Source organism: Rissa tridactyla, chromosome 7, assembly GCF_028500815.1.
Source record: "Rissa tridactyla isolate bRisTri1 chromosome 7, bRisTri1.patW.cur.20221130, whole genome shotgun sequence".
Taxonomy (NCBI): domain Eukaryota; kingdom Metazoa; phylum Chordata; class Aves; order Charadriiformes; family Laridae; genus Rissa; species Rissa tridactyla.
The window spans coordinates 33,938,564-33,952,738 of NC_071472.1; the positions used below are offsets into that span (position 1 = coordinate 33,938,564).

Genomic DNA, 14,175 nt, shown 5'->3' on the forward strand with positions numbered 1-14,175 from the left:
TAGAGCTCTGGTCTTGCAATTCTTGCACTCTTTCAGTGCCACAGAGTTGGGCTTTGTCGTACACATGCAATCAATATGCTGACCTGTCTTTTTGATGGAAAGGTGATGAAAATAGGTACATAAAAAGTTCAAGAGGCCATATCACCATTACTAAGAGTGTTACACTTTTGAAACATCCTATCAGTAACATTTTATTTGGTCTTGAGGAACAACTTCTCCTTTTCACATCTATTTTTCTAAAAGTATTTCCTTTTGAAACAGTGCTGCTTTAAATTGTATCTACCACAACAGCATCAACATTTGTAAAAGTTCCAGGACTAAAAACTGAAGTTCCTCTTTTTTTTTTAATCCTTTATTTATCTTACTACTTCATTCTCTTGTCCTTCCCATGCATGTACCTCCCATGTACAGAACAGCCAGTGTCGTTTATCTCATTGTGGATGTAGAGCTTTTAAAAACTGAGCTGAGTCCTTTTATCCGTAAGTGGTGAGACAGCAAGCTTGTCCTGCTGTGTCAGTTAAATGGCATGTTACAACTGGAAACCGTCTTTTAGTTAGCAGTAAAGAATGTTACTTCCTAAGCTTCATACCATGAAGTATTCAGGTATTTGTTGAAGCTGTGGATCTATTGAGATTGGGCCTATTTGTTGTGGCATTGAAGGTAGTAACATGTTGTTGTGTATTTGATAGTGAAGAGAGATAGATTTGATCTAATAGATCAAAGAATGACTTCTTGAGGTTTACTTCAGACATAAAGGTGCAGACTTTAATTGAAAGTCGGAACTCTGGTACTTAAACTTTTAAGAGCAGGCATGTTAAATAACTGTAATCATAGCATCACAAATATTTGTTCTATACCTACTTTCTTGTGCAATACCTTAATCCAGCTCTATGCTTCTTTTTTTTTTAATTGTGATTACAGAATTGCTTAGGAGTTAAACAAGTTAACGCTTGGTAGTCTGTCCTCTTCTCACTCATGGACTTACGTACACACAATTTACAGTTGACTCTGAAAGGTATGAACGTGTTACAGGGACTATTATTGCCTTTAAAATATTGAAAGAATTTTCTTTAAATTTTTAGTGAGGGAAATCTGGCCACAAAGCAAGTTGTTTTTCTACAGAGACCTGTTATGTGGAATTCTGCTGTCCAGACACCAGAGGTGAGTAACATGTTTATGGTATTAATCAAGCAAATTGGTACTTCACATAATGATTAGGTACAGATACAAACTAGACTTCAAAATTAATGGGGGGAAAAAAGTGGTAGAAGAGGTTTTCACTTGAAAAGAGTTCAAGTTTGTAGAGGGCTTTTGCATCTGAACTCATGTGGTTTTTTTTTTTTCTTAGCCATGTACCTCTTAAATTAAGCCATAGAGAAAAGCATAAGCATGCTAAAAACCTGTTTTGTGCTAAGAAATTACTGTGTGTCAGGTGGATGTGGTTGTCTATGCTCTAAGTATTTCTTTAGAAGTCTTCAGGAAGTCTTAAATGTTCGGATTCAAATCCTGAATCTGTTGCCCATGAAAAAGAAAACATTTTATTTTGACCTCCAAAACATCTACTTTCACACTTATAGAAGAATGTAAGTGTCAAACTGTGCAAAGGGTACTGTAATCCAGAGGTTAACAGGGTGAACGGCTGTTAGCTGTTGCTGCTTGAAAACGTGTGACAGATCAAGGATTTAAAATTCCTGCACTTGGACTTCAACAACTCCTTGTCCCTTTTGAGTGAGGCTCCTGTAATAGTCATATAAAAGTCTGAGGATTAAGTAACTGTCAGTCACCACATCCTGCTCAGAGTCAAGCTCACAAGAGTTATTGCACCCACATAGGGCTAGAGTAAATCCTGCCATTGTCAGAGAAGGGATGAACTGGTGGGCTCTTCTTTGCCAAGTCTTTCAACATCCCATGATGGATCTTTAATTTTTGTTATTTCTGTTTTTCAATGGCCATTCAACCTTTTCTTAATCAACATGGCTTTCATGTGATGGTCTTAAGCAGCTATGAAAACTATCAACACTTTCACTAATGTCCAGCACCAGAGTAGTAACTTTAGGAACCCAGTCATTCATGGTATTATATACTACCATAAAGCAGTGACACCTAGTCTCTTATTTCTCCATCTGTATAAATAGTTCTGTGAGTCTCTAAACGTCTTGCGTTCATATTTGATCTTTCTCTGCCCTTTTTACCTCCCATCCAGACTGTTACTATCATCTGTATTTTCCTCCACTCAATGTTCCTAAAATATGCTCTCCATCTTGTTCTTCTCCAGGCTTTTGCTTGTCTCCAGCCTAACTTCCTTCTCACTGTGTCCTCTGATAATGACTTCCATGCCTGGAAGAACTGCATTCAACATGCACAATTAAAATCCTGTTTTATTTTTCATCTCTATCACCATCTCAGTTCCCAGCTAGTTCTTGTATACTATCTATAATTTATTTCTTCATTTACAAAATTTGAGCTTCTGCTTTTTTCTATTAAATGTTCTGTGTAGTCTCCCTTCCCAATGTCTTAATCTCCTCTTCTAAATTCTGCCAGTTCATCATACGTTTTTTCCTTTAATTTCCCCGCGTTCCAAGCATCTTCGGCTTTTATCTTTCAAAGCTTCTGATCCCTGCTCTCATGCCTGACTTCGTAGTCTTTACGTTCTTTCCTAATACGTTTCTGAAAGTATGTTTTGGAACATAATTTTTATATCAGTATTGTAAATATATAAAACCTTATGTCAGTAATTATCAAAGTCGTAACTTCATAGAACCATAGAATGGCTAAGAGTTGGAAAGGACCTTGGAGATCATCCAATTCCACCCGCCTTGCCAAGGGCAGGGACACCTCCCACTAGACCAGGCTGCTCAAAGCCCCATCCAGCCTGGCCTTGAACACTTCCAGGGATGGGGCATTGACAGCTTCTTTGGGCAACCTGTTTCAGTGTCTCACCACCCTCACAGTGAAGAATTTCTTCCTAATACCTAATCTAAATCTACCCTCTTTCAGTTCGAAACTGTTACCCTTTGTCCTATCAGTATTCTCCCTCATAAAGAGTCCTTCCTCAACTCTTCTGTAGGCCCCCTTCAGGTACCAGAAGGCTGCTATAAGGTCTCCCCAGAGCCTTCTCTTCTCCAGGCTGAACAACCCCAACTCTCTCAGCCTGTCCTCATAGCAGAGGGGCTCCAGCCCTTTGATCATCTTTGTGGCCCTCCTCTGGACTCACTCCAACAGGTCCATGTCCTTCTTATGTTGGGGGCCCAGAGCTGGACACAGTCCTCCAGGTGGGGTCTCACCAGAGCAAAGTAGAGGGGGAGAATCACCTCCCTCGACCTGCTGGCCACGCTTCTTTTGATGCAGCCCAGGATACAGTTGGCTTTCTGGACTGTGAGCACGCATTGCCAGGTCATGTTGAACTTCTCATCAACCAACAGCCCCAAGTCCTTCTCCTCAGGGCTGCTCTCAATTCATTCTCTGCCCAGTCTGTGTTTGTGCTTGTGATTGCCCTGACCCACATGCAGGACCTTCCCCTTGGCCTTGTTGAACTTCATGAGGTTGGCGTAGGCCCACTTCTCAAGCCTGTCCAGGTCCCTCAGGATGGCATCTCTTCCCTCCAGTGCATTGACCACTCCACACAGCTTGCTGTCGTCAGCAAACTTGCTGAGGGTGCACTCAATCCTACTGTCCATGTTACCAACAAAGATGTTAAATAGCACCAGTCCCAATACTGGCCCCTGAGGAACACCAGTTGTCACTGGTCTCCACTTGGGCATTGAACCATTGATCGCAACTCTTTGAGTGCAGCCATCCAGCCGATTCCTTATCCACTGAGTCCATCCATCAAACTCTCCAATTTAGAGACCAGGATGTTGTGTGGGACAGTGTCCAATGCTTTGCGCAAGTCCAGGTAGGTGACATCTGTTGCTCTCCTTTATACACCATTGCTGTAATGCCATCATAGAAGGCCATCAGATTTGTCAGGCATGATTTGCCCTTAGTGAAGCCATATTGGCTGTCACAATCACCTGCCTATTTTCCATGTGCCTTAGCATAGCTTCCAGGAGGATCTGCTCCATGATCTTGCCGGGCACAGAGGTGAGACTGACTGGCCTGTGGTTCCCTAGGTCTTCCTCTTTCCCTTTTTAAAAATGCGTGTTATGTTTTCCCCTTTTCCAGTCAGTCAGAACTTCACCGGACTGCCACAGCTTCTCAAATATGATGGATAGTGGCTTAGCAACTTCACCTGCTAGTTCTCTCAGGACTCACAGATGAATCTCATCAGGTCCCTATGGACTTGTGCACTTTCAGGTTCCCCAGATGGTCTTGAGCCTGGTCTTCTCCTACAGTGGGCAGTTCCTCATTCTCCTGCCTTTGCCTACTGTGACAATTTCCTGATGCTTCCCTACTTTTTTAATACTATATAATAAGGGCATGGACTCCTGATGTGAATACACTTTCCTTGCTAAGGCATGTTGTTTCTAGCTATAAGCATCTCTTAAAAGGCAGCATAACTACAGGACACAAGGTAGAACGGTTAAAACTGGGTTCTGTCAAGAGACATAATACAAACCAGTTCTGTAAAAACATCCAGTCTGAGGAACTGATGAATCTTTGAGATGTAGTTTAAATTAAAAATGGGAAGCATTATGCTTGCAGTTTAAATTCTGTCAGCAAATTAGGAGCTGATCAGCAGCTGAATGACCTTTACAATCTCTGATTTATACAAATAGAACAGGTTGTGTGTTTTGCAGCCATTGTTTTACTTTGTTGTAACAGGAAACCTTTGACTTAAGCATCAACATACTGCAAGCAAACAAGAAATAGTTGATTTGTAGCCACTTAGATCAGGATTACAGTGTTTAGAATCTGAACAAACTTAGTATCTAAACATGCTCATTAAGTACCAGTGAATATTTTACTTCTCCACCAGGAAATTTCAGTATGCTGAGGTCATTTTAGCATGGGATAAATAGGTAGTGCAGGCTGAAGCTGAAACGTTTAGCAGAGTAACATTTTCCTTCTGTTTTTCCAATTATGTTATTTTTCCCCTAAATTTCAATCTTTTTACTTCAGTGCTTTTTTTACCAAAATGTTTGAATTGGCAAACAGCATATTATCTTCATGACAGTTGAAATTCATAGCTTTTTAAATAATACCTAACTGGTATAGAAAGTCATGCTAGCTTTGCATTGAGTAGCTAGATTTCAGGTGCAAAACAAGCTCCTGGAATCTGAAAGCACTACCTTTTGCTCTAGAAATTTTAATAAGTTTATTTAAAATGTCCCCTGGACAGTGATTATAGAGCTGAACAGTTTTATCAAACACTTGAACACATTTCAGGAAAAACATTAAATGCCTGTGATGTTATATTGTTGGGCGTGACATTTTTGTTTGTATTGCATATCTTTTCATTGATGTTCAAAGTATATTAAAGTGGTTTAAAAAAATGTCATGTCCGCAATTTATGATGTTTTTGAAACACAGAAATACTCATGACCTCTAAAATGTTTTAAGTTCACCAAAAAAAAATTGCATCACAATTTATGTTCATTTAAGCGTACCCTTAGCGTGTTTGCAGCTTGGATACCTTGAGAAGAATGCTACCTGTGAGACAGTCAAAATGGGAAATCCACAAGACTCTCTGGTTAACTGAATCTTAATAAGAAAGCAGCCTCACACAGGCCTTCTCAAACACTTAACTACCAGCTCCCTGGAGCCCTGATCCCATCGCTCCCCAGCTCTCTGGAGCGGGCTCTGGCCATGGCAGGAGCTTTGCCCCAGAAGCAGGTCCAGCTGTTGGGACCTGTGTCACTTGCATTCTGGAGAATGACACGACTGGGTACGGGCTGCTTTGTGTACTCAGGACTTCTTTTTTTTAACTGTTGGGTCGAAGTTAGCATTGCCATTTCTAAGAAGTTCTGCTTTAGTAAGAGTTTAGGGGGAAAAACCTGTTACCTGATCTCTTATTCCCACAGGGTCTCTTTTCTGAGGGTGTATTTTACGTCCTCACAGCTCATCTCTCTGCTTTCTTGTATATTCATGGGATAGTGCGTTATGACCTGGCTTACAATTTATATAATGGTTCAAAGGCCTCTTGAATTAGAAGGGGTATACTCTCTTAGTGGGTTCTTTATCACATACCATTTGTTTTTCTAAGGAAATGGTTCAGAGAGGAGATCCAAGATTGAACCACACAGTGCTTGAGAGTTTTCTGTTGGTTTTTTTCTTTATTTCCCTTAGGCGGACTTCTCCTTCCTCTTACTGTGGCATCCAGGCGAAGCTTATTTCCTTCTGTTTCTCCTGAGACAACACTATTTCCCCTTAGTCTAATTTCCCAGTGTCTCCTGTAGCAGCTTCCCTAAATACATTTCCTTTAGCCACAAGGGTCATTGTTTTCATAGTTTCAGAAGGGTTTGAGAAAAAAAACTTCGTGATGTATAGGACGGGGGCACAGAACTTGCAAGAGCATGGCAAAACCAGTTGTGGGGTGGTGTTGTTTTTAAAATGTTTGCATTTGCAAATCCTGCTGCAAGAGTGCTTGTGTCTCTTACCCGCTCATACGCAGCTCTGTGCTGAGGCTGGATTCCTTCTTAGCTAGACGTCCTCCTTCTGTGGACAGGGCTGTGTCCCCTGGCAGAGCATCTCCTGGTTTAGCAGTGCTTGTGCTGACAGCAAGGCGCTAGGCAGAGAGCCAGGGCACTTCTGCCTGCCCGACGGTGCTCCTCTGCTGTGACCCGAGGCACTGACACAGCCTCGGGAGGTGCTGCATCATCACACACTCAAGTGCCTTGGCTAGCTCCTGATGCTAACATAAAATAAACCTTTTATTTATTTGTGATGCCTCACAAATAGTCTGACCCTTAGCATAGTCTGACGGGTCTGTTGTTCGCATAAATCACAATCTGCTTATTTTTCTTTTTGACACTGGCAGCCATCACTTCAACAAGAAGCATGTTGGGAGATCCCAGTACCAATGTCAGATTGTATTCATACCGAGTTCTTCCTGTGCAAGGTCTCTATTAGACTCCCCTCAGACTACTGTACAGGACAGCTGCTGACTTCCGTCTGTGTAGATCCACTGTGTGGATTGAACACAATTCTCGGGGAACTCTCTGTTATCTGAGGAGGCCTCTGAAGGCCTTTACGGGCAGAACTGGAAAGATGGGAAAGCATTGCGGTGTCACCATGAGATGGATCAGTGGGAAATCTTCAGTCCTCTGATGTGGTCAGATCACATTCTTAATGAGCTTAAATGTCAATGGAGTTTAATTCACGTCTTTATCAAATCCTGCACTCTTGTTGAAGCTCCAGGACAGTGCTGTGTTGGGGAAGTGATCAACATGCACTGACTTTCAGAGCAGCTTGCAGATGAGGGCGCTATGCAGATGTTGTACATGGTGGCAGGTAGACAGGCGAGTGAGCGTCTGCCTACAGGGGTAGCTGGCGATGGGGCAGCTGTGTCAGCTGCGTGTCCACCACTGCCCGGCCCTCCCACCCCTCTGGGCTGAGAGGAAGCTGTTGGCAGGAGCAGTGCCACCCTCCAGCATTCATCCCTGCAGAGCACCGGAAAGGGCAGCATGTGTGTGTGCCGTATGGCAGAACGTATCACAGTCAGGGTATGTTAGACGTGTACATTAGGCACAAAAATAACACTTTTCTCAAACAGCTGATTTTAGCATGGTTTAAGACTTGTAAATCATTCCAGAGCTGCCAAGCACTACGTAAGAATCAAGCCCTGTTGGAGTACTTCATCTGAGCATTCATTTGTGCTGTGTTGGATGTTGACTGTCTTGTACCTTCTTTGTCTCTCTTACATTTTTTTGGTTCTCCACAAATAAATTTTTATCTGATGGAGGTGTTTTCTTCAGAGGAGTTCATAGTTTAAACTGGAGCGTTAAATGCTGCCTTATGTTAAAATGCAGCTCATATTAAATCCATGCGTGACTCATTGCAAAGTGTTTGGCTTTTTTTTTTCCTAAATTATGCTAACATTTAAACATCCTCTTGTATTTCAGAAGAAATCCTTAAGACAAGTTATTGGGGAGGAAAAAGGCAAAGTCTCCAGCAGAAGCGTTGGATTAGACACAGCTACTTCTCGCCCTATAGAAATTGGACAACCACCTGATGAGTTTCATCTGTCTCCTTCTAAACAATGTTGGATCAAGGAGGGATCCTCCCAGTATGGAGGCTTTCCAGGATTCAGTAGCAGTGATGGAGTATTAAGGGAACTGGATGATGGACAGTTTGACCAGGAAGATGGAGTCACTCAGGTCACATGTATGTGATAAAGTAAGTAACTGCATCAGATGGACATGTACATAACTCACACAAATGTGTTTGTTTTAAATCATACTACTTTAAATGCATTGGTATAATCATATGACTCTTCCCAGACTTGTTTTGTATTTTTGTCTGTTTCTTTGTGTTAATCCTACTGTTGTAATAATACTACTGTAAAATAATTTGGTTTTCCGTCTCTTTAATAGAATAACTACGTGACTGGGTGCTCTGATAACTTGTTAATGCTTTTGACAAGGAAGGAAGTAAATGCTGCGAACAGTGGCAGTTTGAATTGTGTAAGAGAGAAAGGAATGAAGATGTTTAGTATTTTCCACAAACTGGAGGAGTGTTTGGTTTCGTGTGTGTGTGTTTTGGTTTTGTTTTGTTTTTTTTTTAAGGGTGTTGTAAATATTGGTGGGGGAAAAAAGAAAAATTAACTATCTAGTTGTTGTTAAGTTTTAATGTAATTTTTACTTCACTTGCCTTGCATAAATTCAAAAGCCTAGAGAAATGTGTCTTACACTAGAATATTAATAATTTAAGCTGTGTTCAGACTTGGTATGTACAGAAAACCTTTGGAGGCTCTAGGCAGACACTTGCACCTGTAATGTTATTTCACCTATGCAGGTTTTACCAGGGTTCCTTGTACATGTAAGGCAAAAGCTGTCCAAGCGTATAGCTTGTATAATGATCTATTCATAATCTACTCGTGAGTGGCAACTAAGAATCACTCACCCTTTGCAAGATAACTTGCAGTCTATGAAAAAGTAGTTTGAGAAACTCGCTAAGAAGCATTGACAGCGAGGTGCACAATGATGTTGATAATACATAGGAGGAAGTAGTAGGTTAAACTTAATAGGCAATAGATGATAGGCTGTATACAAATATGCTGATGTATATATAAAAAATTTCTCAGCTAAATGTATCTCACACTGCGTGAAGTGTATTCAACTGCATCAAATACCAGAAGGAATGTTCAGAGGAAAGGATGAAGCTGCTGTGCTTCCATCCCCACCGTGGGGAGGAGTTGCCTGCGTTAAGGGAGGCTAACACGGGCAGGGCTCCTGCGAACAGGAATTATTTTTGTGCTGCTGTCTTGAAATTATGTTTTACAGAGGAGAAGCTGAATAAAAACACATCTTCAAAAGATAAATGTGATTCTAAATAAAAATGCATTTTTTAGTTAGTTTTAGAAGCAAAAGCTAATGGAAAATAACTTGGTCAAAATGAGAAATCAGAACAGAACTGAGAACACGTATTCACAACATTTCTGTCGACGTCTGCAGTGCAACACACGCAGACAAGTACCGCAAATGTTGAGAGAAATGTGAATACATTGAACTGCAGCACCCCACTCCCCTGGTGTGGTATCCCGCCAGCCGCCAGGGGAGTCTCCCTGTCCACAGGGGCAGATGCTGGCACTAAACACGGTGGGCAAATCAATGCAGTGACAGAAATGTGTCGGTAACTGACACCAAACGAGCACCCGGGGAGATGACCGGGATGGCGGGAGTCAGACTGTAGTCTCTGTGGTGGGGAGCTGTGCGGAAAGAAGCTGCTTATTTCAATAAGCAAAAAGTAACTCATGAAAGAAACAAGTTACGCTTGCTATGATAAGCCAATGTAGTAAAAAGCTGTAGTGCTATTCCAATTTATCTTTACAAGGGGAGGGGACAGGGGAAGCCCGTTCCACTTGCACGATTGTCATTGTGGGAACGTGAAATAATTATTGCTTTGGAGCTGCTTCCCAATTTCATTATGAAATTGTTGTAGGCAGGCTTGTTGTTTATTTTTCACTTTGGAAGAGCAACTACAACAACTGTTTGTAGCAGGTTTGGAATTTGTTGGAGGTTGAGGAATTCCAGCCCTCGAGCTGGAAACGTTCCTTCAACTTTTTTCCCATAGCACATTGTTGAAAAGGGCAGCTTCTATTTTCTCACTTGAATTTCTTAAGAAAAATGCTGGCAGCCTGGCAAAATAGTTCTGAATTGTGACTGTTTTAAGAGCCAAATATATGCCAGGAGGGTGGTGCACACCGCGGGCAGCGATGGGAGCGCAGGAGTACCTGTGGTAGTCGGCACAGTAAGGAATCCATTTTTGCCAAGGCTTCTCTCCCTGCTTTCCCACCAGCAGCTCAAGGTCACAGATGTGGGGTGCGAGCCCTCGTGTTCGTTCCCTGTTTGGGGGCACCACGTGGAGGAGGGTCCCCCCGCCAATGGGCAGAGCGCTGGGCTGGGTGTTCCCTACAGAGCCCGACCCGGCCACTGCCGTCTCATGCAGCACGTGCCTCTGTGAGCAGCAGGTCGTGGTCATCACGCAGTAGCAGGGATCTCCTCCGTGGAAAAATAAAATTACAAAAATACATGTTATGTCTGCCTCTGGCAGAAAGCCAAGCAACTGGCGTATTAAAAATGGGGTAACAGCTGGTCTTGTGCAACGTGGAAATACGTTGCTCTACTTCTAAAAGTATTTTTCACAAGTTACCCGAAACTCTGGTGTGTGTAATTCTATAGTCAAACCTGTAAAACCAGCAAAAATGGGTTAAAAAACCCAGGAATTCTGAATATTCTAGGTTAAAGCTTTTAAAGTATATCAAAGAAATTACTGACCTTTTATAACGTAGTATCCCTGCTTAAGATGGTTAACAGTCGTGAATCCTAAACCAAACTTGAACTACAAGTATTTATATAACAAGTTACAATGCATAAAGTACTAGATTGAATGCAGGTAACTCTCTAGAATACATTTATTGGTTAAAAAGAATCATTTAACTTAACTGAGATCTCTTCATATGAGCTGTTGAGAACGCAAAAACTTCAACTAAATCACTATCTTCTTAAAATAACTTTTCCCCTTACAATTAATGGGGCGTGCACGAAGGAGATTGTTTGGGAACAAGGGTAGAAATTGAGCGTGCTCTGGATGTCTGCAGGCGCACTCTAGAATATCCCCACTTTTAGCAGGAAAGGCTTTTCTTAAAACGAAGTAAAGCCATATTCCGTTTCAGTAGCCCACGGCTTTAGCGGTGCTTTACCTCTGTGAATTTCTTTCTAGTCTCTTTATGCAGTGTAAATATACTGAAGTGCTTCCTCTGAACCCACTCACCAGTTCCTATACAGTGAAGGACAGCTTCAGTTTTAATGCTATTTGTCTCACTGTATGTGAAGTTGTCCCTGCTGTAGAAACAGTCTAGGTTGTTTTCCTGGCTCTCTTGTCTTTCACCTCACAGGGCTATATTTAGGCTCTGTACTGGGGGGGAGGGGGGGAACAGATGAACAAATTAAAAAAAAAACAAAAAAAAAAAAAAACAAAAAAAAAAAAAAACACAAAGAACAACAAACAAAAAAAAAACCCACAAAATACAGTTCTTCACCTGGGGAAAAAAAGAGTCAACTTGACAGGAGCCAAAAATAGGGAGGTCAGTAGAGTGAGTGGCATGGAGAGGACAGCCAAGGAATAAATTCTTCAGCATTCTTCTTTTGATAGAAGAAATCAAGGGAATGGTGTAGGTGGTAAGTAGCAGGTTTGAAACAAACCAAGATATCAGCTAACTGTAGAAGCCCTTGCTGCAGGACGCTGTGTATAAAACTACCTGGATTCAACAGGTGACTGAAAAATTCCTGAAAAGAACATTGCCCTGTTCTCTCTGAAAGTCACTGAATCAGACACTGTTGGAGACTGTGAAAGCTGGTCTGACTGACTGGCTGCTTATCCCGTTGTTTAGATTATTGTAAGCACCAGCGCTTCATCCCTGGTGGGCACAGAGCTGAGAGCCTTCTGCTGCTGCAAGGCTTGCTTTGAAAAATCAGGGCGAGTAAGTTGCTTGCTCAGCCTGCGTGCAGACAGCACAAGAATTACCTGACTCCGGGCACTAGTTGAAGAACCCAGAATAAACCATCCGTCTTCCTCAGGCATGTGTGCTGAAACAGAAATAACTGAAAATGCTTCTAAAACAAATGATGGAAAATCTTCTGTTTCTTTGTAGTTAAAAATTCTGAAAGCCAACTATATCTTACTTGCAAAAGTGAGAAAAGAAGGGTGCATTTTGGGTATAGGGGGTTCTGTTTTAACCTACTTGTTCCATCACCTGGTCTTACACAAACTAGAGCATTAAGGTATGCCTTTATTAGTGTTGTTACCAGCACTGTCCATTAATTAAAGTTTGTAAATCAGAAGAGCTCTCAGAGTAACTCTAGCAAGATTATTTTTTCTTTTAGTATGTTCCTATTTTTTGAGAGATACATACTGTTCAGTTTTCATTTTACCAGGCTCTATGTTACATACTTTTTTTTTTTTTTGAAAGAATTTCAAATCAACTTAAAGTATGGGTGCATTCTGACAAAAAAAAAAAAGTAAGTAGAGTTATTTATTCACTAACAGGGCTTCAATTAGGAGCCTGTGTGAAATGCAGTAGGGAAGTCCCTTACCTGTATGAGACAACTGAAATGCCCTGCAGCTATTAGAAAGGAGAGAGAGAAGGCAACCGATGCTGTTCATGAACTTCTGCAAAAGCTGTTCACACTTTCTGATTCTTAAGTTGCTTGGAGAGGAAATACTTCTTCTAGTGTTTACAAGCATGGCGAAACAATCCACTGTAAAAGAATTTTGTGCCCTGCTCATGATTGTCACAACAGTTTATTTACATACCTGGTCAGCTGCAATAAACTGCTGCTTAATTTCTGTTTCTGGTCTGTAAAATATTGTTCTCTTTTTGTAAAGCCAAGATCTTTTCTCTGTTTCTGACAGGAGGCTTCTCATCATTAAAAGCACTTACAAATCAGCTACCCCTTTCTTTATTATGGTTGTCTCGCACTGAGGTTAAACGAGGTGGATGAATTACTTCTTTGCAGTCATGTCTGCACATCCATACAGCTCACAAGGCAAAGCGTGTTAGACTTACAGCCATCTATTAAAAGCTGATCAGGTTTTCCTTGTTCTTAGTATATTAATCTTTTAATCTTGTGAAGGTAAAAAGCAGGTTGATGTCTTGCCAATTCCCTAGGGCTTAATTTAGAGAACAGTGGTAGCTGGGACTCAGGTTTTTTTCAAAGCCAAATTCCTGTATCAGAACCTAGACAGCTGGTATAAATTAAAGAAGCAAACATTCCTGACTTCAGGTAAGCATATCTTGAAAGAGGCAAAGTGTTTTAGAGGAACGGGTCTGGTGACATGTTCTGATCTGTTTAAGCAGATAAACTTTGACAACATCTGAGAGAATTAGAATCTTAAAAGGAAAGTAGCAAAATCACTGTGGCTGACTTGTTGCAAGATAGGCGAAGCCAAGCATCAGGAAAATCCTCAGCGACTAACAAAAAAGTCATGTGAAAGTTATCCTTTGCTTACAATATGCCCTTGCATCTGTGACGTGCTGTCCAAGTGTGCTTACTTTGCTATCTGAAAGGTTCTCTTCTCAGATCTCCCTTCCTCTTTAACTGTAGAACCAGCATTTTCTGATTTGAGAGCTGGATAAATGTCAAGTCTGACTTCAAGATGCTAATGAGTATTGTATTTCTCTACTTTTGAAAGAAGAAATACAACTTCACTTCAGCACATCTTGTAGCAGAGATGGGAGAGCACCGAACTTTCTCTTGGAAGCACTCTTAGCTTCCAAGCCTGCGTTCTTGGACGACATGAAAAATGAGAATCACTTACCAAAATATAGCAGTATGGATAAAGAAACAGTTTAATTTTATCCTTTTTTTTTTTTTTACAATATAATTCAAAGACAGTCTCAGTTTCCCTATTATGTAGACCCTAAATTAAACCTGTTAATATTTATTAGACAAATCAATGGTTTGCTTAAGCTAACTGAAGTTTTATATGGTACCATTGAGGCACATGTGTGTACACAGTACTCATGTAAACAATAGCAAGGGAAAATACAAGCAGTGTTTCACTTAAGCCTTA

At 41.2% G+C, this 14,175-nt stretch overlaps 1 protein-coding gene across 3 annotated transcripts in view; it reads left to right on the top strand.

Moving 5' to 3' along the window:
- The window catches only part of RFTN2 (raftlin family member 2), a 39,041-nt gene extending 24,881 nt beyond the window's left edge, over window positions 1–14,160 (top strand). Inside the window, exons 8-10 of one of the 3 annotated variants that reach the window (XM_054209355.1) lie at window positions 1,083–1,161; window positions 8,004–8,277; window positions 12,649–14,160. In XM_054209355.1, coding sequence (XP_054065330.1) covers window positions 1,083–1,161; window positions 8,004–8,273 — 349 coding nt within the window. In that variant the 3' untranslated portion in view covers window positions 8,274–8,277; window positions 12,649–14,160. Of the gene's footprint in view, window positions 1–1,082; window positions 1,162–8,003; window positions 11,514–12,648 lie in introns of those variants that run through there. The other 2 variants (XM_054209354.1, XM_054209356.1) reach the window with 2 other exon arrangements.
- Window positions 14,161–14,175: the final 15 nt, after the last annotated feature.